The 25,407-nt window shown below is 40.0% G+C and overlaps 1 protein-coding gene across 3 annotated transcripts in view; it reads right to left on the reverse strand.

Annotated features, from left to right (window-relative positions):
- The window catches only part of CNTNAP5 (contactin associated protein family member 5), an 857,999-nt gene that overhangs the window by 426,236 nt on the left and 406,356 nt on the right, over window positions 1-25,407 (reverse strand). For all 3 annotated transcript variants that reach the window (XM_070423164.1, XM_070423162.1, XM_070423163.1), the window contains exon 7: window positions 5,120-5,263. In XM_070423164.1, the coding sequence (XP_070279265.1) occupies window positions 5,120-5,263 (144 nt within the window). The remainder of the gene's footprint in view (window positions 1-5,119; window positions 5,264-25,407) is intronic.

Genomic DNA, 25,407 nt, shown 5'->3' on the forward strand with positions numbered 1-25,407 from the left:
GCTAATGAAACAGGTCACCTTCAAAAAGAAAGTTATAACACTGATATAAGGTAGAATAATTTTCAGAGAGGATGACCATTTTATTGTTATTTTATTTTTTAAGTTTTAAATCATATTATTTCTCATATGACCTTGAAACTATTTCAGTTTTTTCAAAGAAAGAAAGGAAGTAACTCCTCTGGATGCTAATAACTTGGAAATAATTTTTCCAGGGAATGAGGAGCATACGGTGTAGAAGCAGGTGAGGCGAATGTCAGGCTGGTCAATGGCTGTGGGAGACAGCAGGAATGCTCCGAGAGAAGACATGATATGTCAGTGCTTTTTCAAATGATGTCTTCCGTCAAAGCAAAGTATAATTTCTCACAGAGCAGGCTCCAGAGATGAAACATGATCCCAGGGACAAGCTCAAGAGATTATAGGCTTCACTAGACACCAGGGAGTTTTCGCTGAGCAATTTTCATGAGCTTCTGGGTCATAGGAAGGTAAGACAAAGGTTGCTAGACCTGTGTGTGTGTGTGTGTGTGTGTGTGTGTGTGTGTGTGTGTGTGTGACTTCAGATGTGAATGTGTGTCTGCTGTCATCTGTACACTTATACTTATTTCTGAGTGCATTTCTTTGGCTTCAGAACTGCAAGAAATAAACAATTATGCTCCAATGAGGTGAATGACTGAGAGAGGGATACAGAAGGTAATAAACTTCCCCTTCCCCCACTGTTACTTAGTATGCTTATTATTCCCAGTCCACTGGGTAACGTCTTTTCTAAAGGCTGTATTTTTATAGGAGCACATCATTTAAGCAAGTCTGGTCTAGAACTGGTCATTAAATTCCCTCAAATGAATGAGATGAATAAGTTTTGTAATATCTTTAACCCAAAACTCACTTAATAATTTATACAGTTTTTGAGTAAACTAATCTTCAGATTCAAGAGGTAGAACATGAGCTCTCTCCAATCTACTTTGATTATAGAATCCAAATTGTATGTGATTCATCAATTGTCTACCTAAGGTGACAAATAAATACTCTTTTGCATGCCTACTTCAGTCAAATGGAGAAGTAGAAATTTTTCTTAATAATAGGTCCAACTTTTTGAGTGCTTACTGTGGTGTACCTTGTATTGTGCCAAATACAGAGTCAATCTTCACAATAACACTTTGAGTTTGATTCTATAACTGCCCCTATTTTACATCTTTAATTTTATTTAATATCATTTAAGATATTTAAGAGAGAGCATGGATTGGGGATTAGGAACCTAAGCAGTTCATCACCCCTTATGTTGCTCCAGTGCTGCCAGGAGCAGTGAGCTGAGAAGACTGTGCTGCTTCCCTCTAGACTGTTTAACAATTTTAGCTGCAATGGTGTGGGCATCATTGTAAAAGCTTCGTATCGGCCATAGCCCATCCATTGCCTTGATTTCCATTATTTGGAAACAAAGGCAAATAAGTGAATTGACATGGTCAGTTAGCTCCAAAGCCAATTTGTAACCAGAGCTCTACTATAACCATTTTATTTTGTCTTCCCTTCTATTGAAATCAAAGAATATTAACATGAACATTTTTACTATGCTCTTTTTTTTTTAAATAAAAAAATCATTTTAAATTCTACAATAAAATAAATTGGTGAGACTCCAACCAACTCCTAGACAATCATAGTACTCCCCTTGCCTCTGGGAGAGGTGATGTAACAAGCAGAAAGCATCATTTATTATGAAGTGGAAGGTATGAAATTAATCATTCTCAGGAAACTAGCAGGGCAATATTTTCTTATTTATACAATAACACCCATTACAGGTACTGTACACACATTTCAATGGGCCATTCACTTCCTGATAGTTTATTATATAGCAAGCAGTACATTAGCATAGGATGAAAGATTTGAGGAAGAATAGGGAGGTGTTTTTTATGTCTATTTTAAGCTGTTAGTTTTACTGCATTTCTGGATGTGGAAGATCATCTTATAGTCAAATAAAGCTATAAAGACTAAATCCAATTATCCCGGTGGAGCAGCTGCTCAATCTCTAGGGAGTGGGCAGGTCCCGCAAGGAGGGAATGACAAATTGCATGGGGGACACTGCTACTGCAGCCGCTGGAGGGGCTGGAGCTGGACACAGCCCAGCCCGTGCTCCCTGGAGCCTCGCATCATATTTTGTAATGCATGGGCGTCACCATACATGCACAGCATTGTGTTGGCTCCTGAGTCTCCCACTAACTCTGAAATCGTCAGGCCTGGGAGAGCGTCGGTGACACTGGAAAAGGACCAAACGCCATTCCTTTAAAGGTCCTCACTTAGCACAGAGGTGACTCAGGGACTTGGAGCGAAGCTGACTTTGTAGCTGATACTGTGTCCTGGGGAAACTTTAAGCCTGACGAGGGAAATAAACGATGTTGTAATTATGAGTACAAACCATTTCTTCCCACATGGAATTCTAAAGGCGGAAAAAAGGCTTGGGTATACGTGTGTGTGTGTGTGTGTGTGTGTGTGTGTGTGTGTGTAGTGATCTACAGTCCCACTTAACCAAGGTGATGAAAGTTATTTGGAAGAAAAATATGGTGTTTTTTCCATTTAAATTATGAAGGTTAAAACTAAAGGTTGTCTACCTATAAAGTAAAGCAATTTTCTTGGGATTTTTTTGCAAGTACATTAGTACTGAATGGAGTCTTTATGCCTTCTAATAATAATAACACCAATTAGGCTCTGAGGAATAAAGTATGCTAGCAGGGTTTTAGGAAACTTGGCAAGTGCTTTGGTAGTTTAAACTCAGCAAAACGTTTATTACATTTTTAGTTAATGATTTTCACAAAAAAGAGGTAAGTTTGCCAATATTTGGAAATTCATGGGGTTTTTCCTCGTCCTTCCTTATTTCTCCTTTTTCTGCACCACAAACTCAGTGACTTATCTAATATATCTGATTAAAACGTTTCTAATACATAATATCTATGAAGACTTCCTTCGGGAATGTTGCCACAGGGACCCGATTGACAGCTGAGCTCAGGCAGTGGAGGAGGAGGAGCTCAGGTGCTGGGCAGTGACAGTGAGCAATGTTTGCTCAGCTCCTTGTTTTCCAAATTGCCCTGCCAGCTCCGAGCACTGCAGCGGGCCCTGCATCAGGCAGAGCTGCCCTGCCTTCCCCACGTGCTGATGGTCAGGACAGTCAGCTAAGCTGCACTTCCAGCGGGTGTGATCCACTGCATTGGCGGTGGAGCTCGGTGAAACTGGTATCTTATAAAATGTCTCCTGGGCATAACATTGGGGATGGGTGGCATAGTCTGCATGACATGGCTCCAGTCTCCTGGCCTAGACTCAGGGGAAGAGTCATTAGCAAGCTAGTGCTTAGCTTCATGAGGAGACAGGAGCCCACGCACATGTGGTGGGAGAGTTGTCCGGAGCCAAGGGCTGGGCCAGAATCCCCTAGAACCACAGGCAGGGAACTAAACCCCTTTGCATCATCCACACTCTTCAGTCTGACTGAATAACAGTCAGATATTTGGCATAAACTTTTTAAAATGTTGACAACTTTAACCCAAGTGTGATTTCCCCCAAATAACCTTGGCTCACACCCTGGAATCCGATGGGCACATTAACAAATGTGCTAACGTATGGAACCCTAAAATAGAAATTTCAGTTAGAGCTTATACTCATCACAGGAAAGCAATGCACTCAAAGGTCGTGTAAATCTCAGTTCGACCAGATGGCCCAGTGACCAGATTGCAAAGAGAATCCGGTTTTTCCTGTCAATGACAGGATGGCCTGCGCTTGTCCTGGGTTTTAAATGCATGTCAGTTGAGGAACTTCTGCTTCTGGGAAGATGAAATAGTATGATTTTCCTTATTTCTACCACAAAGTACAATGAAAAACCTCCACACATTATGTGTAAAAGAGAACTAGAATATGAATGGTGGAGAGAAGAAAGCCAGTATATTTAAGTGTTCTGAAGCCCAAAGGACAAGAGGGTGAGTTCCCTAGGTTTTCTTTTGGCCTTATGTGTCCCAAACTTGTGGCTGAAGAAGCTAGCAACCCAGAGACCAACTGGTGCAGGACGAAATCTACATTAGAAGTCTGTTCTCTGTCATCAAAGGGCCAGGAAAAGGAAGCACAGTGCCTCAGAAACCTTCACACGATAACTGCTCTATACCAGCCAACACCACAGACACAGCAGGGCCCCACCACCCACGACCCGCCAGGCTACCCCAAGGCACCCAGAGCTCCCAGCCAGGTGTCAGGGAGACTAAGTAGGGAGCTGGACTTCAACTCTTGCAGACTTAGGAAGCCTCTCCTGTGAGCCCAGTGGAGACCACATGTCTAGGACAGGACTCAGCAGTAAGGAGGGGCCCCACCCAGTCCCTGCAGGGATGGCATCAGAGAAGGCTCAGTGACAGGCCAGGACTTTCACTGCAGCCCAGTGATAACAAGGAAAGACAGTTATCATAGACAGAAAAGAGCATGATGTATTGATACAATGGCCAATCCACGAGGAAGAGACAACGTTTACTCCTCCCACCGAACCACTGAACTGTACACATATGACCCCCCAACTGACAGAACTGGAAGGAAAAATCGACAAATCGGCAGGTACGGCTGGAAATAGCGTTAGTGAGCACCAACCATGTGCAAGGCACCTGCTAGGCATTGTAAATGCTCTAGTGACAAAGAAAAAGACAGCCCTGTTCTGCAGGAAACTCACCGTCTATTGGAGAGGAGAAATATTTAGTGATAAAAGTTTATTTTACTTGCTGAATGGGAATCTCAAAACACCAAAAGTTTAACTTCTCTTTCAAAATGCCCTATTTTAAGTATCAACAATAACAATTTGATAGAATCTCTGGTTCTGTTGCTTCATTTCCCACAGGTAATAAAGACAATCATGTTGGCCCAGTGTAGACTGCAAAACTTACCCACAGCTGCCACAGAAATCATAGCCGGAAACATGAAATTCCCCAGGCACCTCTAATGCCTTGGTTTCTCCCAATAAAGTAATTCACACTGACCCAGTCCCTGCATCTCCTCCCCTCTCCATGGAGGTGGATGGGACCTCCAAAAGGATTATAAACATACTGTGAAGAGGTGCCAAGGGTGGGATGTGTAAAGGGTTAGAAACCACCAAGCTGAAAAGATGCCGACTTACCACGGTGTAAATCTGATGCTTCCGCCTTTTAGCCAGGTCAATTATGTTGATTCCATTGTAATAGAGATTTTCCATGCATCCCTGGAAGTTTTTCTTTAAAAAGGTCCCAGGTTTGCCTGGTACTGGAATTCCTCCAAAACTAAGCTTTATGAGGAGAAAAAAAAAAAAAACAAAAACAAAAAAAACAAAATAGAACACCTTAGTTACAGTCTCTGAAGGAACAGGAAAGAAAAGTGGGTGAATTTCTGTAGATTCAGCTGTAGGCCTGAGCCAAGTAGCTCAAGCAATTATAGCTCCACTTGATTACACATTTAAAGGATACTGATTAGCCCCGTAAAAATAACTGTAATTGATTGCTTTTAAATAACTATGAAACTACTCACTTCCTTTCGGAACTGTTTTAATACTAAATAAAACAACAATTTATAGAAAGGAAAAAATAAAAGAAAATCAACATTTTTTATATTTATCTCTGATGCAAATCTCTGAGAGAATGTGGCCAAACTAAAGCCAAGGGACCAACAAAGTATTCCTCTATTCAGCTACAGAGAGACCTACTATAAAACCTGCATTTACACACAAAAAAACAGGTGCATAGTTGTTCACAGATTATGTTCAGTAAAGATGAAAAAAAGGAAACTTCAAATAGCCCATACCCCCGCCCCCAAAGCTTTTTAAAGAAAACCATCAAGAATCAATAGGATGGAATCTCACATAATTGTCAATAATGGTATTAAATATTTGTGATAAAATAGAAAATGAGAAGAATATTTATTGAAAATGCAAGAGTTATAATTAGATGTAAAATATTAGGTCAACAATAAGAAATGGTGCTTATTTCATATGAATTGGAGGGGACACACCAAAACTGTTATAATAATTGTCTCTGGAAAGAATATGGGATCTTAGTGCTCCTTGCCACTTTCCTTTCCAGTAAAAATTACCATAAATTTCTTTTGTAATGAAAATATTATTTAAAAACAAACATGACCTCTTATGAATATTCTGCCTATTATACAAGATAATCATTCATTTCTGGAATCATGTTTCTCCCAACACCATTTGAGGAGAAGCCCTTTTTTCCCCACTGGTGTGACAAGTTGTCTTCATCATGATGTCTGGGAGTGTTGCAGGAGAATGTATGCTCCCAATCAAACTGTCTCCTTAGATCAGCGGTTCTCAACCTGTGGGTTGCGACCCCTTTAGAGTGAATTTTATTTTTTAGAGATTTGCATCAGACCCTTTCACAGGAGTCGCCCAAGACCATCAGAAAACACATAAATAATTACATATTGTTTTTGTGATTGCTCACTATGCTTTAATTATGTTCAATTTGTAACAATGAAATTGGGGGTCACCACAACATGAGGAACTGTATTAAAGGGTCACTGCATTAGGAAGGTTGAGAACCACTGCCTTAGATGAATAGCTAAGTGATATACGCACGGCTACTGTTAAATCTATTTTTCCCCATAAGTTCAACACTATTTAAAAAAAAATGTTTCTTTATACATGTAACATACAATAAAGTTTATTTATCCTATTGCCCACTTTTACTTAATATTGCTTTACTCTGTTAAGAGAATTATTTGATATACATACTCATTTTATTTTAAAATTTCATTTCAGAATAGTTTTATTTAAAATAGCTTGTTGAAAATTTTTATTGAAAATTTATTATATTCATTAACATATTGACTTGGAAAAGAATGGATATTTTTTGAAATATTTCATATTCCTGTCCAAAAACCCAGTGCCTTTTCTATTTTCAAAATATTTTTATAAGGCCCTGTACCTAAGGTTGATATTTTATTTCCCTAGTTCACATATTCTTCATTAATTAAGGCCTGTGAATTTTATTTTTTAGAAAATTTTCATTATAAATTAATTATTTTAATGAATTAAACATTTTATTATATGTTAATTACCAATGTTATTATTTTCTTTATCCAGATACTTTATATTAAATAATATAATTGTCATTGCATTTTTGAGGTAATTATCACATGACATATTTAAAACACTTTACTCTTGCTAGTGATGTCAGAGGAATAGTGGTGTAAGGGCACATCTATCCTCGCCCCCTAACATTTAAACAAAATAATCACCTATAATTCAATAAAGAAGTCCCTGCTCAACAGGGATGCACGCCTGAGCGACCTGCACACTGAAACAACTAAGGCGGGCTCCTTGGGGTAGGCGGGGAGAGGAGAAGAGAGAAGCCGGACAGGGCTACAGCACAGCGGCATTTCTGCGGTGTAACCGGGAACTGGTAGCAGCAGGTACGGGCACTTTCCTCAGCCGGTGGGATGCACAGAGAGCTAACCCGGCACGTGGCTGGCCGTTGGAGTAGCCACTGGAGTCGTGGCACTGGGTGGTCATGCACACAGTGAGAGAGTATCTGAACCTTGGGGGCGTATTGTGAATGGGATCTGAGTTGCATGCGTGAGCTGCCAGTCAGCAGACACCTTCCCTACAGAGTTGTTCCCTGGAGCCTGGCCCTGCTGCAGGCTTTCAGGCAAAGAAAATAAATTGCAGAGCCCTGCCACGGATTAGACTCCCAGGTCTCACCTCCCGTTGCCCTTGGAATTGGCTACAGGAGTGTATTATCTGTAGGCCAAGAGCTGTTGCAGTAGAAACGCAGTTTCCCTCTGTGACTGAGCCCCAGGAGGGGTGCTTGGGCTGGATCCTTGGAGGTCAAGGGTTGCCATTACTGTGAGGGAAAAACAAACCTCGCACTCAAGCAACTGAGGCTGTACAGCCCTAAGAAGTCACAGAGGCTCAACACTGTGAGGCCACAGAGGATAAAAATCTTGCAATTTAACGCCATCAAGTGGAACAGAGTGGAAAGACCTCCTCAGAGATAAATGGGAAAACAAAGAACAGTGAACACCATGAACAGCCACCACAACAAGGATGACCAGAAAGAAAATGAAAAATCCCCCCCAAACAGGCTGGAACACATGGAATTATGTGAGTGGGATGACAGAGATTTCAAGATTGCGGTTCTGAAAATATTTAATGAGATGTGAGAAAATACTGACAGGCAATTAAACACACTCGGAAAACAAATCAATGAACAAAAGTAAATTTTAAAAAAGAATATAGCAGAAATCCTGGAAATAAACCAGGCAATTAAAGAAATTAAGAGTGAGCTGATGAGCATACAAAACAGAACCAACCATTTAGAGGAAAGAACTAGTGATATTGAAGACAGGAATCAAGAAATGATGCAGAGGGAAGAAAAGAGAAACCTGACAATAAAGAAATACAAAATAGCCCTATGAGACCATTCTGATTCCAATAAATAAATAAATAAACAAATAAACAAATAAATAAATAACATCAGAATCATAGGCATAGCAGAGGAGGAAGAGAGACCATATGGAATGGATAGTCTATTAAAACAAATGGTGGATGAGAACGTCCCAAATCTATGGAAAGAACTAGATCCTCAAATCCAAGAAGCAAACAGAACACCCAGTTACATCAATCCAAAGGCACTTGGTAATGAAGCTGTCAAAAATTAGTGACAAAGAATAAATCCTCAAATCATCCAGGGAAAAGAAGCAAGTGACCTACAAAGAAAAACCCATCAGGATTTCATTGGACTTCTCAGCAGAAACTCTACAAGCCAGAAGAGAGTGGAAGCAAATATTCGAATGTCTGAAAGAGAGACATTACCAGCCACACATATTATATCTAGCAAAATTATCCTTTAAATATGAAGGAGAAATAAGAACATTTCCATACATACAGAAGCTGAGGAATTTTATCACTAGAAAACTTCCATTGCAGGAACTACTCAAGGGAGTTATTCTACCTGAAACAAAGAACATAAGGTCATAACGCTATAAGTAGGATTGCCAAAAACTCACAACATAAATAGGAATAATTTGTGACAATAAAAATATACAAGGAGAAGAGGGACAGGTATGAACAAGCAAAGGAAGATTAAGATCAGATGCATTCAAAAGGGAAAAAAAAAAACCACTATGGTATATACGCAACTTCACTTTTTATAAAACTAATGCCAACCACACACAGAAATTCCCAAATTAGACATATAGCTTAAAAAAAGGAGAAACACAGGAAAAATGTATGGAATATCACCAAATAAAAACAACAGGTAGATGCATAAAGGAAAAGAACCAATGGAGGCACAGAATTACCAGAAAACAAAAGATAAAATGGCTATAAGAAATCCTCAGACATCAATAAGTACCCTAAATGTAAATGGTCTAAATTCAGCAGTAAAGAGTCACAGCGTAGCAGAGTGGATGAAAAAAACAAAACCCAACCATATTCTGCCTACAAGAGACACATCTAAACAGCAGAGACAAAGGTAGATTCAAAATAAAAGGTGGAAAATTATTCTCCAAGCAAATAACATCCACAAAAAAGCAGGTGTAGCCATACTTATAGTTGACAAAATAGATCTCAAGATAACAAATATAGCAAGAGACAAGGATTGACATGTTATAATGATAAATGAACACTACATCAAGAAAACATAACACTTCTTAATATATATGCACCCAACCAGGGAGCACCCAAATATATTAAATAGCTAGTCAAAGAACTAAAGGGAGGAACAGATCAAAACACAATTATAGTTGGAGACTGTAATACTCCATTGACAGCTCTAGACAGATTAACCAAACAAAAAATCAATAAAGAAATATCAGCCTTAAATGAAACACTAGACCAAATGGACATAATTGACATTTACAGAACATTCCATCCCAGAACATCAGACTATACATTCTTCTCCAGTGCACATGGAGCATTCTCAAGGATAGACCATATGTTGGGTCACAGAACAAGAATCAACAAATTAAAAAAGATTGAGATTATTCTAAGTATATTTTCTGACCATGATGCCATGAAATTAGAAACCAACTGCAAAAAGGAGGAAAAACAAAACAAAACAAAACAAAAAACACCTATAAATACACGGAGATTAAACAATATACTACAAAAAAAATGAGTCAAAAGAGAAATAACAGATGAGATCAAAAGATATATAGAGACATATGACAATGATAACACAATATATCAAAACCTCTGGGATGCAGTAAAAGCTGCAATAAGAGGGAAGTTTATATTACTACAGGCCTATCTCAATAAACAAGAGAAATTCCAAGTAAACAACCTAACATCACACCTTAAAAGGCTAGAGAAAGAAGAACAAAAGCAACCCAAAGTTAGCAGAAGAAAGAAAATAATAAAAATCAGAGCAGAATTAAATGAAATAGAGAACAAAAAGACTATACAAAAAATCAATAAAACAAAGAACTGGTTCTTTGAAAAGATTAATAAAATTGACAAACCCTTGGCTAGATTCACTAAGGAAAAAATGGAAAAGACCCATATAACAAAATCAGAAATGAGAGAGGAGAAATCACCACAGATACCACAGATATACAATGGATCATACTAGAATATTATGAAAATCTTTATGCCATAAAATTCAATAACTAGAAGAGACAGATAAGTGTGTATATATATATATATATATATATATATATATATATATATATCCTTCCTAGACTAAACCATGAAGAACTAGAAAATCTAAATAGACACATCAGCAGTGAGGAAATTGAAACAACCATAAAAAACCTCCCAGAAAACAAAAGTCCAGGACCAGATGGCTTCACCAGTGAATTCTACCAAATGTTCAAGGAAGAATTAAATCATGTTCTTTGCAAACTCTTCCAAAAAACTTGAAGAAGAGACAATACTTCCAAACACATTCTACAAGGTCAATATAACCCTGATAGTAAAACCTGGTAAAGATAACACAAAAAAATAAAACTACAGACCAATATCCCTGATAAATACAGATACAAAAATCCTAACCAAAAATACTAGCTAATCAAATACAACTGTACATTCAAAAAAATAATATATCACCATCAAGTGGTATCCATTCCAGTGGCACAAGGATGGTTCAACATTCACAAATCAATCAACGTAATACACCACATTAACAAAAGAAAGAATAAAAATTATATGATCTTGTCAATAGATACGTTAAAAGCATTTGATAAGATACAACATCCATTTGTGATTAAATGCTCAATAAAATAGGAATAGAAGGAAAGTACCTCAACATAATTAAGACCATATATGATAAACCCTCAGCCAATATCATACTCAATGGTGACAAACTGAAAGCTTTTCTCCTAAGATCAGGAACAAGACAAAGATGTCCACTATTAATCAACACTAGAGGCTCGGTGCATGAACCTCGTGCACAGGGGGTGGGGGGTCCCCTCAGCTCAGCCTGCACTCTCTCCAATCCGGGACCCCTTTGGGTATATCTTACTGCTGGTTTAGTCCCGATCCCAGGGATTGGGCCTAATCCGGCAGCCAGACATCCCTCTCACAATCCTGGACCACTGGCTCCTAATCGCTCACCTGCCTGACTGCCTGGTCACCCCTAACTGCCCCACCCTCCAACCTGATCGCCCCCAACTGCCCCCTTCCTGCCAGCCTGGTTGCTCCTAACTGCCCCGCCACCCTGTTGGCCTGGTTGTAGGTGGCCATATTGTGAGGGCATGAGAGTTAATTTGCATATTACCTCTTTATTATATAAGGTAGTACTGGAAATACTAGCCAGAGCAATAAGGCAAGAGAAATAAATAAAAGGCATCCAAATAGGGAAGGAAGAAGTCAAACTGTGACTTTTTGTGGACAACATGATGCTGTACCTAGAAACCTCTAAAGATTCTACAAAGAAACTACTGGAAACAATAAACTAATACAGTCAAGTTGCAGGATACAAAATCAATGTGCAAAAATCCATTGCCTTCCTGTATACCAACAACAAAACTTCAGAAGAAGAAATGGAAAAAAAATGATTCCTTTTGCAATCATAACCAAAAGAATAAAATTCCCAGGAATAAACTTAACAAAGAATGTGAAAGACCTATATACTGAAAATTACAAAACATTTTTAAAAGAGATTGAAAAAGACACAACAAAATGGAAAAAATATCCCATGTTCATGGATTGGAAGAATCAACATAGTTAAAATGGCCATGTTACCCAAAGCAATATACAGATTTAATGCAATCCCCATCAAAATCCCAATGTCATTTTTTAAAGAAATAGAATGAGAAATCATCAGATTTTCATAGAACCACAAAGGACCCAGAATAGCCAAAGCAATGCTGAAAAAAAAAAAAAAAAAAAAAAAAAAAGAACAATGTTGGAGGTATCACACTACCCAACTTCAAAATATACTGTGGTAGAGAACATTTTATGGACTTGACCCCAAAGGCAAGGTAAATAAAGGCAAAATTAAATGAATGGGACTATATCAAACTGAAGAGCTTCTGCACAGCAAAAGAAATGGATAACAAAACAAATAGTCAGCCAACAAGATGGGAGATGATATTTGCAAACAGTAGCTCCGACAAAGGTTTAATTTCCAAAATATATTAAAGAACTGATAAAACTCAACACCAACAACCCAATCAAAAAAGTGGGCAGAGGACCTGAAAATACTCCTTTCCCAAGAAGACATACAAACAGCCAATAGCTATACGAAAAGATGTTCCACCTCATTGGCAACCAGGGAAATGCAAATTAAAACAACAATGAGATACCACCTTATACCAGTTAGAGTGGCCATTATCAATAAGACAAGCAAAAGTGTTGGAGAGGTTGTGGAAAAAAGGAAACCCTCATTCACTGCTAGTGGGAATGTAGACTGGTACAGCCACGATAGAAAGCAGTCTGGCAATTCCTCAAAAAATTAAAAATAGAGCTACCATACAACCCAACAACCCCAGTCCTGGATATATATCTGAAAAACTCTAAATCATTTATACGCAAAGATATATGTACCCCTACGTTCATTGCAGCATTATTTATGGTGGCCAAGAGTTGGAGACAGCCAAAGTGCCCTATGGTAGAGGACTGGATACAGAAGGTGTGGTATATATACACAATGGAGTACTACACGGCCACAAAAAAAGATGAAATAGCATCATTTACAACAATTTGAATGGATTTTGAGAAAGTTATGCGAGTGAAATTAGTCAAACAGGAAAAGCTAAGAACTATATGATTTTACTCATATGTGGAATATAAAACTGAAACTTATGAACACAAACAGCATTGTGGTGGTTGCCAGAGGGAGTGGGGTGGGGGAAGAAAGGTGACAGGAGAAGATTTGACTTTGGGTGGTGGGCACGTGGTCCTATATACAGATTTTGTAAGTTAGTAATCGACACATGAAACCTATATGTTCAAGTTGACTAGTGTTACCCAATTAAAATAAAATACAAAACAACAAAAAACACTTTACTCTTGTATACTCATTTTTTATATATTTGTTTGTTTGTTTGCTTGTTTGCTTCAATGATCTGGTCAAAACTTCCTAAAATCTAGTAAAAAAAATTTAAGCATGGTATATAACTTTCAAAAAAGGAGTGTACTTTTGATATAATTTCCAAGAACGTATAATATTGATTCTTACTCATAATAGGTATCCTACTGCCATTTACACATAAATCATTTATTTGCATATTTATTTGTTAGTTTGAAATTAAAAATGAATGCTTAGTTTCATCCGTTGGCTTTGAAGAAATCCATGCGATGGCATATAGGGTATTTTAGGTTCAATCTACTGATGAGTTGAATTACGTTAATAGATCACAAATTAGTAATGACCTTCGATTAAACCACACTTGTATTTCATTTACCTTAAAATGTATGTGCTAATATTTTAAGTAGTAAACAAGTTTAAGATCTAGTCTTTTTTTATTTTTTCAAGTATTTATGTGAAATCTAGATTTGTTTCTCAGAGAAACTAAGGGAGTTTTATCTTTGACTCTTTAAGAATGGCTCATAAATCTTGGGAAAGAAATACTCTGAAAAAAAAAAAAATCAGTGAACTTGTTACTTCTACAAATGTTTTGTAAAATATTTATTTGACCAAATCTTCCTTGTTGATTTGTTGCAGGGTTCAAATGTTTTCAATTTGAGTCATTTACATTAATAAAAACTAAATTTTTGTATCATAAATTGTTTGCATAAATCAAATGTATAATGTACAAGTATAATTAAATATTTGTTTTTCTTACTTATTGTTTGTTTAAAGAAAACTTTTAGAGAAGTTTTAGGTTAATAGCAGAATAAGAGGCAGGTTCAGAGGTTTCCTTTACAATCTCTGCCCTCACACATGCACGGCCTTTATCACCACAGACATCCTACACTGGAGCAGTACATTTGTTACTATTGGTGAAATTACATGGATCCATTATAATCACCCAAAGCCCACGGTCTACATCATAATTCACTCTCAGTTAGCACATTCCATGAGTTTGAGCAAAGGTATAATGCCATGCATCCACCGTTACTGCATCACACACAATGTTTTCACTGCACTAAAGATCCTCTGTGCTCTTCCAGTTCATCCCTCCCTACTGAGCATTTATCTTGTTACTGTCTCCATCCTTTTTTATTTCCTAAAATGTCATACAATTGTATGACATTCATATAGTGTGTAGCATTTTTGTATTAGACTAGAGGCCCGGTGCATGAAATTTGTGCACGGGGGTGTCCCTCAGCCCAGGCTTCACCCTCTTCAATCTGGGACCCCTCGGGGAATATCCGACTGCCAGTTTAGGCCCAATCCTGCCTAAACCAGCAGTCGTACATCCCTCTCACAATCTGGGACTGCTGGCTCCTAACCGCCCGCCCGCCTGCCTGCCTAATTGCCCCTAACTACTTCTGCCTGCAAGCCTAATTGCCCCCTAACCACTCCACTACCAGCCTGATCGCCCCCAACTGCCCTCCCCTGCCAGTCCAGCTACCTTCAACTGCCCTCCCCTGCCAGCCTGATCTCACCCCCAACTGCCCTCCTCTGCTGGCCTGATGGCCCCCAACTGCCCTCTGCTGCCGGCCTGATCAGCCACAACTGCCCTCTCCCGCTGGCCATCTGTTGTGGTGTTTATCTTGTGGTGGCATCATGGCAGCCATCTTGTTATGAAGACTCAGTGGCCATTTTGTGATGGCGTCATGTGAGAGCATCATGCGACGCCACCTAGGCTTTTATTATATATGATTCTTCTACTTGGTGATATAGATTTAAGTTTTTTAAGCTATATCTTCTTATGGCATGATAGCTCATTTTTTTAAAAGCACTGAATAATATGACATTGACTGGATGTAACACAGTTTGTTTGTTCATAAACCTACTACGGTAAAAGACCTTTCATCGCTTCCAAATATGGAAGCTATGAATAAAGCTGCAACAAACATCTGTGTACAAAATTTTGTATGGATTTAAGTTCTTATTAATTTCTATAATTTTAAATATATAATGGTAATTTTATTCTTTTCATTCTCATGTTGACCAGCTTCTTCAAATTGTGAAAAATGTTTTTTTTAAATAATCCACTTAACTCAGTTGTAATTTAGGAAAATATTAGTCACAGGGCAATATCTTGAAAAGAAAGGATAAAAGACTATTTTAAAATAGTCAAATGTAGTGTTTGAAGGACTTGGGGTAGAATTTTTAAAGTCAATTAAGATGAAGAATACTGCCCTAACCAGTTTGGCTCAGTGGATAGAGCATCAGCCTGCAGACTCAAGGATCCCAGGTTCCATTCTGATCAAGGGCATGTACCTTGGTTGCAGGCACATCCCCAGTAAGAGGTGTGCAGGAGGCAGCTGATCGATGTTTCTCTCTCATCAATGTTTCTAACTCTCTAGTCCTCTCCCTTCCTCTCTGTAAAAAAATCAATAAAATATATATTTTTTAAAAAAAGATGAAGAATACTGCATACAACAAAATTGCCATTTCCCATCACATTGAGGGGGGCAAAACTCTTTCTAGTCTGGATGGATGATGATTGGAGAAGGTTGGTGGAGACCAGGGTGGAGTGAGATAGAAATGTGGATCTGGACTTTGGTTCTCTTTGGGAGATTGAAACCTGATAAGATTTGGGTGGCTGTGGATGGAGGTCACAGATTTTGGAAATCAGAGCTCTTTCTCCTCTACTTCCCATACAGTGATGGCTGTAAGCCTATTAGAGTTGCCTTCAATTCATTCCAGCTCCAGAGCAAAACTTTGCTGGAAGGAAGACAGATTAGCAATAGCCGAGGGAAGGTGGCAACATAGAAGTGTGTCAAGGCCACTTCTGAATGAACTGGCCACTCCGGCAGAGTGGGAGGTAGGCTGCTGAGGACCCCAGACCTGTGCGAGCAGGATAGGGAGTATGGATGAAGAAGGCCGAGAGTCAATGTGTAAAGAGCTGGTGTCTGGATTGGAGGTCTGGGAGAGTGCAAAGGCTCTGAGGCCATGTCAGGTCTATGTCCAGCAGCTGCAGGAGTGGCCCATACCCCAGGACTCTGCTGACAGAGGACAATCCTCCAGCCCCCCACCTATGAACCAACCAGGGAAAAGACAAGTAGAGTGGGAGAGAGGATGGCTCAACATCCCCACGGTTGCACAGTCGTAACTGTTTTGCATAGGCAGCAGCTAGTCAGCATTCATCATCAAGGCCGGATTCTCTGCCAGCGGGGGAAGCGGGACTGATGAGCACATTCGGTTGGAGACAAGAAGCACAATTGCATTTCTGCACAGGTGAGTGGTCAAGTTTATCCTGCTTCCTATTTTACATTTTTAAGTAGTTGAGAATTTGAGATTATAATCAATAATCATATTACTGAATTACAGATTTAGTTTATTAGCAAATAAGTTAGAATGAAAACATATGCTTCATATTGACAAGAGGAAAATCCCAGGTACCCAAAATAAATCCCAGCGGGCGGGGGTGGGGGGGCGGGGGGGGGGTGGGGGGCGGCAAGAAAGTAAGAGAAACAGCGGAAACCAACAGGAGAGGGCTCCGCTTGCTGAATGTGTGTGAGGAAGTTCTCTCAGCTGCTATGTGGAAGGAACTGCCACACCAATGCTACCGTGTTTGCTGACGCAGGAACTGTGGGACAGCCTACAACCAACCCCACAGCAGCACAGACTTCTGCCTGAGGGCCATGCAGGTGCATGTGTGAGGTGTATCGCATCCCTCCTCCACCATTTCACAGTGAAATGTCAAAAGCACCATCTCAAGGGTTTCCTGGCAGAATTGAAGCACAGACCCACCTCGTACTTTCTGTGAGCCTTGGTCATAATACCTTTCTCACTCCAGGGGGTTCGTTTTTTTCTCAGGTGTAAAATGTTAATAATGATCATACTCATCTCACATAAATAACTTAACTTGATGGGTTAATGTGAGACGTTACGAGTCTGTAAACTGGAAGCATTTAGAGTGGATCCTGGTGCACAGTGGGTGCTGTTGGCAGGACTGTTCTTACTGGCAGAAACTTCTGTTATGAGGTTCTTCCAAAACGCTACCTTATGTCCTTATTTTCAATGATTTCTGAATAAAAACTATATGAATAGCAGCTTTTCAAATATGTTGCAGTCTGAAAGTTGTAATATTTTTCATTTATATTTTATATTAATAGTAATTAAACCGAGTAATGCATTTTTAATTAATAAATATAATTTTCCTTCTAGCCCTCAGAAAGCTGGAACTAAATATGTTGTGTGTTCCTTTTAAAAAGCCCATTGGTTTTTATGAGCTTCATATTTTTGTGAAGAGAGAAATTTAAAAAAAGAGACAGCTCTTGCTATCATTTTATGATCATTGTCTATTTTCAATTATTATTATTATTATTTTTTAATTTAGGAAAATGTCATGGCAATGAGCTTATTCCTCCTTATTGGCATTTTCTCTGGCCCTGTTTAAATTTGAGACTTTCTCTGATTTGCATTTCTGATAATTTGTCAATATTGCCTCACTTTTGCTCTGATAGTCCACTTTGTAATGAAAGGCATATGTGAAAAGGATCCAAATGACTGTCTTCTTAAACACTTCTAAAACTTCCTGGCTTGGTGCTTGATGAACAACACAGAGAGTTCCTGGTCCTTCTGGAAGATGCCCTCAAAGGGAGGGTAATTTCTGCCATCTCAAATGAGACCAGAAATCTCCATTTTCTTGTAAAATCTTTTGATTTTTAAATATTAACAGGAATCAAAATGGTTAAAAAATGTTGATCTCTTTAACTCTTCTTTGTTGAAATAAAGTGTCTTATTAACACCCATGCTTCCTGTCTAATGCCTCAGGTCCCGACATGGAAACATCAATCAGAACCCCATCCACCCCGCCCCTTATTGATATCTGGTGCCTCATTCATGTCCATGCTTCCTGCCTCAGCCCAACTCACCCCTCCACTCAGGCTCCCACTTCAGACCAAGGCCAGCTGCTGGCCCTTATACTTCAGCTGCATTTGGCCTCAACACTCTCTCAGAGTAGGTTTTATTTTAGTAACAACAATAGTGGCAAGTGTCCACTGACTTTATACAGGGTGGGGCCAAAGAAGGTTTACAGTTGTGAGTACGTGCAACACAGTTTATTCTTATATTATTACTAGAGGCCCATTGCACAAAGAGATTCATGCAATAGGCCTTCCTTCTTCTGGCTGCCGGCACCGGTTTTCCTCCAGCACCTGGGACCCAGGCCTTCGCTCTGGCTGCAGTGGAGAAGCCAAGGCTTTTCAGTCTTCAGTCGTCTTCTGTCTTCAGTCTTCATTGGGGCCGGAGCCTTCAGTCTTTGTTCTGTGCCTGCATATGCAAATTAACCGCCATCTTTGTTGGGTTAATTTGCATAATCATCCTGATTGGCTGGTGGGAGCAGCGGAGTAACACCAATCTGCATGTTTCTCTTTTATTAGTGTAGATCCATTAACTAGAGGTCCAGTGCATGAAATTGTGCGTGGGTAGGGTCCCTAGGCCAAGCCTATGATCAGGGTCATCTTCTGCTTGCTTGCCAGTCCCCAGTCCCACCCTGCCACCACCCACCCCATGGTTCCCCGTGGTTCCAGGTTCCCCGTTTGCCATCCAGCAATCAGAGCCTGCGGGCCAGGGGGAGGGACCGAGAGGTGGTCAATGCATCTCATAGTGACTAGTTGAGTGGTCGTTCTGGTCATTATGCCATTATGGTCGCTGGGCTTTTATTATAGAGGATTATTGTATTATTTTCCGTATGAACAACTGTCCTTATTTTCTCATTTTTTTAAAAACTTTGAGTTGTATATTATGATTTGCTCCACTTTAAAGCTGAGAAAACAATGGCCTACAGGAGTGTAGCTGCTTGACTAAGGCCCTGTAGTCAAGAGTGGGTCCCGGACCATCAGCCCTGAGTCTGGAGTCCATCTCTGGCCCACTGTTCTATGGCCTGGCCTCCAGCTTCCTGTGTGTCTGGTCCTAGAGGGTAACTTCTCAATGAAAAAGGCCAGACTGAAGTGAACTGCATGCCAGTTTGCCTGACACTTTCCCAGTCTTGAAGCATAAAATTCCAAATCCCCAAGGTTCCCTAGTCCTGCACAAACTGTGCCACACCACTTGCAGAGTCTCTGAGGCCCCAAGGGGGAGATGGCGTCCAATACAGCAGGGAAACCACCACTATTCCCACCAGCATGACCAGTCCTCTGCCTTTTCATGAGAGCAGCCCAGCGTGCTCCAGCTTCTGGAACTTTGTACCTGCAGGCAGAGGGAGCATCACTGCTTGTGTTCATCCTCCCTTTTATCGCTGGTGGTGTTGCTCTTGGCCCAAACCCGATGAATTGCTAGCTTATGGTTCCTGTCTCCAAATACAATATCTTTTTACAGGTGCAGACACAGCCTAACTGGTTAAACATATATAATTTTTTTTTCTGAATGAATGCACAATATTTACCTCAGGTTACTTAGGCAATGGGTTAAATCATGTACATTTCAATATCCAAGCAAGAAGCTCATTGGAGATCCTAACTTTAGGACCCCCATTCAGCCAGGCCAGAGGAGCACCTGCTGAAACACAGGGACATCCCCGTCTCCTCCAGCCTCATGGGAGGGGGTTAAGGGGGTTATAGCTGGCACCACATTTTTGCACGGTGCCTGCCCCACATAGCACCCCAGAGCTCCCTACCTACACACCCCGGAACCACTCTGAGGCCCTGAACTCTTCTCTTGGCTTCTGTCCTCCGGTGGTCGACATGGACCACAGGGCTGGGGACTGACAGGGGCAGCCGCTTATGGCGTGGGCAATGCTTGGGCCTGTGGGATACGTTTATTGAGGTACCCCTGTCAAAGTCAGAGAGATGGGCATATTTTATTCAATAGTTGGCTAGCTTATTGTCAACTCCTAGAGTTAGACCTCTCGCACGTGGGACTCCGTCTGCACTCTGCCTCAGCCCTAAAGCATCCAGCCGGAGCCTGGCTGACTCGGTACTATTTACTGATCATTACAATAATTTAGCCCAAATTCAGCAAGCCTCAACTGTCTTATTAGATAGTTAAAACACATTCCACCCCCTGGGAATAGCTAAAATGAAACAAGAATTTTTGTGTTTTCTTTTTAGTTTTTGTTAATAAAAACAATATGGGTATTTTTGTGTGTGTATAATACTGATAATAAAATATTCCCTCAATCATGTTCCACACAATTAGTTTACTTTCAATATACATTTAGGAGAAGTCTTTATATTCCATTTCACTGTTATAAATCTTGAGCAAACATAAAATTAGCAAGTCCACAAATCACATCTTCAATTTAAAACTAGGAAGAAATAACAGCCCTAGGTAATGGGGTTTCCAGACTTGAATTCATGCAGAGCTCAGGATAAGGGCCAGAGCTGCTAGTACCCTGTGGACAGGGTTAACCCTCCTTCAGAGAGAAAGCCTTTGACCAGGAGGGTCTTCCCTGGATGGCCATGTAGACCTGGGCTCCAATCCACTGCGGTTCCTCTGGCTACTGGGCAGAGGGACGGGCACTCAGCACTCCCTCCTTCTTGGTTTCATGTATGTGATAAAGGACATAACAAACTCCCTCACCAGGCTGTGCAAGGATTAAACAAAATCACACAATGCCCTCAAAACAAGAACGTTTTTCCTTCTACATTTTCTTATTATTCCATTTTGCAGCTGTTCATTTTTCCCCTTATTTTATTTTCTTCTATTTATTTTCCTCTGTGTAGGCCTTCTATTTAGTTTTGCAAAAGATTTTTCCAAAGAAAATCAGGATCAATAATAATTTTACTATCACATGATCTGAAAAACAGTTTCTCTAATGATCTGTAGTTATTTCCATCAACAAATAAAAGGTTGCATTGTGTCTGTCCAGTCCTTCAATCACATATGAGCTCTAAGAGAGGCAATATGAACTAAAGTAGGAGTGGCAGAAAGCGCTGACCTCTGAGCAGTTGAGACCTATTAGGAACTTCTTATGGAAAGTAGGGATGAAATGTTATCCTATCTAATAATAGACAAGGTGGAAATTGACCATACCTTCGCTACGCCCACCATTGGCTAATCAGAGCCAACAAAGATGATGGCTAATTTGCATATACCTGCTGGGAGCGAAGACTGAAGACACTGTAGAAGGAAGCCAAGCAACAAAGCTGAGATAGCGGAGATGGGCTGGAGAGAAGTGGCAGAGAAGGGCAAGGTAGGAACAGCAGAGATGGGCAGGGTAGGAGCGGCAGAGACGGGAGCGAAGCCCTATTCTTGCAGGAATCTTTCTGCAATGGGCATCCAGTATTTTATAATTCACAACAAGAAGCTTTCTGCATTTACTTAATATTTATTGAATGTGTATTATGTACTAGACACAATCCTTTAGAGATAGATATAAGTAAAAAAGAATGTCTCCACCCTTATGATGATCTTAAAGCCTATAAGCTGGGGTGAAGACAATGAGAGAGATGGTTAAAAATAAGTAATTAATAACATTATAAAGTGACATGTTTTTGAAAAAGACTATAAAGAAAAATCAGAAGATGCAATTTTTGAAGCAGTTATAAGAAATACCTTTTAAGTCATATCTTCTATTTCCTCTATTTCTTCTTGAAATAGTGTTTGGCATGCCATACAAAATTCAGAGTTTAAAAACAATGAAAGCAGCAAGTCTGGCTTCTTACTCGTTGATCCCACTCTCTGATTACCTGCTTTCTCCATCCTGTTATACCCTCCAGATGTATTGCCTCTCTCTGTGCTTTCAAGCCTATACAGTCTTTTCTCTTTTTTAAACACAGGTAATGCTTACACTGCACTGAACATTGCATTTTCTTTTCATTTAACAATTTACATTGGAGACGGTTCATATCAGAACATGTAGGGTTCCCTCATTCTTTTAATGGCACATAATACTTCTGCATGGGTTTCTCAAGCACACAGAGAACAGGTGAGCCCAAGTCCAAGGCCTGCCTGATGGCTGGTGAAGGTAAAGGAGAAGCAGCCACTTTTCAATTCAGATAGTTTTTGATTTACACAGACAGCAAAGGGAAGAGTGGCTGAGCACTGGAGCTGCTCATGGTCCCTGTCCCACACACCAAAAAAAGACAAAACTGAAAGAAAACAGACCAGATGGCCCCAGTGCCAGCTGTGGTAGCCTTTTCTGGACACCTGATCCAGACAGTTACGCAGTTCCAGGTGATGCAGCTCCATTCTCCGCGGGCAGGTGATGAGAAACTGCTGTGGCAACCTCACATGGGGCAGGGGCATGGCGGAGATGGGCTGGAGCCCCTCCTGCAGGCCTCCACTCACCCGTGTTTGGGGAGATCCCTGAGTTGTCCTGCCAGGCCCAGATCAGCTGCAGGCAAGGCTTTGGCTGCACAGCTTATGGGACAGTGCAGGTCACTTGCCTCCTGGAGGGTCCGTTTCCCTATGGATTTACCATTCAGTTTTATCAACCCCATTTTGGTGGACTTTTGGGGAATTTCTATTTTTTTGTTATTCATAAAATATTGTCCATTGCAAACATTTGCTTATCATTCTAGTATAAATTGTTAGAAATAGGATTGTTGGATTTAAATGTGTGTTTCCAATTTTAAAAGCTACCATCCTCTCTTTGATACTGTCTTAATTATAATCCCACAAACATTGCATGAAATACTTTGTTTCTTCATGTGCATGCCAACATTCTAAAGTTTTTGGTCTTTGCAATCTAAGTTAAAAATATTATTGTACCATGAATTTGCATGTCTTTTTTGGGGTGAGGGTTGAGCATCTTTTCATATATTTGAGAGAAATTTATATTTTTAATATATTCATGTCCTTTACCTATTTTTCCATTGACTTACCATTTTAAAAACATTTTGTAGAAGTTTTTATTAGTTAAATTTTGAAGTATGTTTTCAAGTTCTTTGGGAGGTGATGTCATTATATATGCACTAGAGGCATGGTGCATGGAATTCATGCATGGGGATGTCCCTCAGCCTGGCCTGTACCCTCTTGCAATCCAGAACCCCTTGCTACTAACTACCCACCTGCTCACTCCTAACCACCCCCATCCTTGCTCCTAACCACCTGCCTGCTCGCTCCTTATTGCTTGGTTTGCTGCTCCTCAGCGCTGCAGCAAAGGCAGGAGAAGCCCCCGCCAGCTCTCTGCACTCGCCAGCCATGGGCCTGGCTTCTGGTTGAGCTGCACTCCCGCTGTTGGAGTGCATTGACCATTAGGGGTCAGCTCCTGCAGTGAGCATCTGCTCCCTGGTGGTCAGTGTGCATGATAGTGACCGTTATTTGGGCGATTAGCATATTAGGGTTTTATAAAGATAGATATTTTGTGGAAGGTCTTGTGAATATATATTGTTTTAATTTGTAAAAATTTATTCACACATTGTATTTCCAGAGTTTTGAAATTTATATCATACTTAGAAGGATTTCTGACACTATCCTATATAATAAAAGCATAATATGCAAATTGACTGAACAGCCGAACAGCGCAATGACCATCTGGGACCACACTATGACACCCACTGGCACCAGGCCAGTCAAGGCCTGTGCTTGTAAGACAGCCATTGCCCCATGATCGCCCCACAGAGGGAGGCCCAAGCCACCAGCTGGCAGGACAATCAATCAGGGGGCTCCACGATCGCCCCAAAGAGGGAGGGCCAGGCCACCGACCAGTGGGTTTCAGTGGATGGGAAGGGCCTCCCTCTGTGAGGGAAGCCCAGGTCCCAGGTGCCAGCGGGCAGAGGGAAGCCTGGGTCCTCAGTGCCTGCAGGAGGCAGGTGCCAGCAGCTGGGGGAAGGAAGGCCTACTCTTGCACAAATTCCGTACATCAGGCCTCTAGTTCAATTATAAAAATGATACCTCATATTTTCTTTAAAACTTTGATAAAACTTATTTTTGAGGATATACACACACGTAATTTTAAATATTTAGAGAGTTTGACTTAATCTAGTATTTTTTTTTCTAATAAGTCTTATTAAAATACAAAAGATGCCATATAGAAAGGCATTATGCCACTTGATTGGTGTCAGTAAGGTAGTCTAAGAGAGCAATGTAACGACCATATTTTCTTGCCAAATATTATCATATCATGCTAAAATTTGAAGAGGAGCATAGATTTGCATAATATAATTAGCCCTGATTTAGAATTTGATAGAGTTTAGCTGTAGAGCAACAGTATATGCTCTGACAATGGGTCATGGAACCTGAGGGCCTGAAAGCAGTCATCCCAGTGGTGTCCAGGGCTCATATGTGCAGGTGTAGGACCATGACAGAAATCAAATCAATAACCCAAATTCTGATTAATGGACAATACTGTTATAAAATAAATTGTAGATTTAAATATTGCTTCCAATAAAAGTGCTAATATTACTTCTGAATAACAGAAATTAAGAATGTTAATTTTCCAGACTTCTACAACTAGTTAATGGTAATGTGATTAGAGCTTGGATTTCTGTCCCCAGTGATCTTCTTCTACACATGGCCTTTAAGGTGAAACTTCAAAACCTGGTGAGTTCTAGCTGTTTCAGAGTTCTCCTGATATACATTCTTACATTCCAACCTCACAATTCCAGTCAATCTTTCTTCTGTCATGCTCTGGAAAGGGTAGGCATTTTCTGAAGCAGAGGTTGCCTCACTGGAATAGTTAAATATATATCTATATATCTATATATCTATATATATCTATATATATATTCAAACTAGGAAACCCTTTTTGATGAAGTACCAAGAAATTTAGACTTTTTCTTTAAAAAAAAATCTGTTCCAACTTCACAAATTGAGTGACTTCATTTGATTTCTTTCCCTAACTGCTGACATTCACTTTAATGCCACTCAGCTGTGATTCTTTAAAGATTCTATACAGAGGAGACCACAGACAAATAGACATGAATCTAGAAATAAATGTGAAATCAGACAACTAGGTGAACTTTACAATCATCTTTTGCTATTAGAGATAAGGTATTTGGGGAATATTGAGACTTAAACATGATTT

This window comes from Myotis yumanensis, unplaced genomic scaffold (genome assembly GCF_028538775.1).
Source record: "Myotis yumanensis isolate MYYU_CA2020_CCGP unplaced genomic scaffold, mMyoYum1.0.hap1 SCAF_8, whole genome shotgun sequence".
NCBI classification, from domain to species: Eukaryota; Metazoa; Chordata; class Mammalia; order Chiroptera; family Vespertilionidae; genus Myotis; species Myotis yumanensis.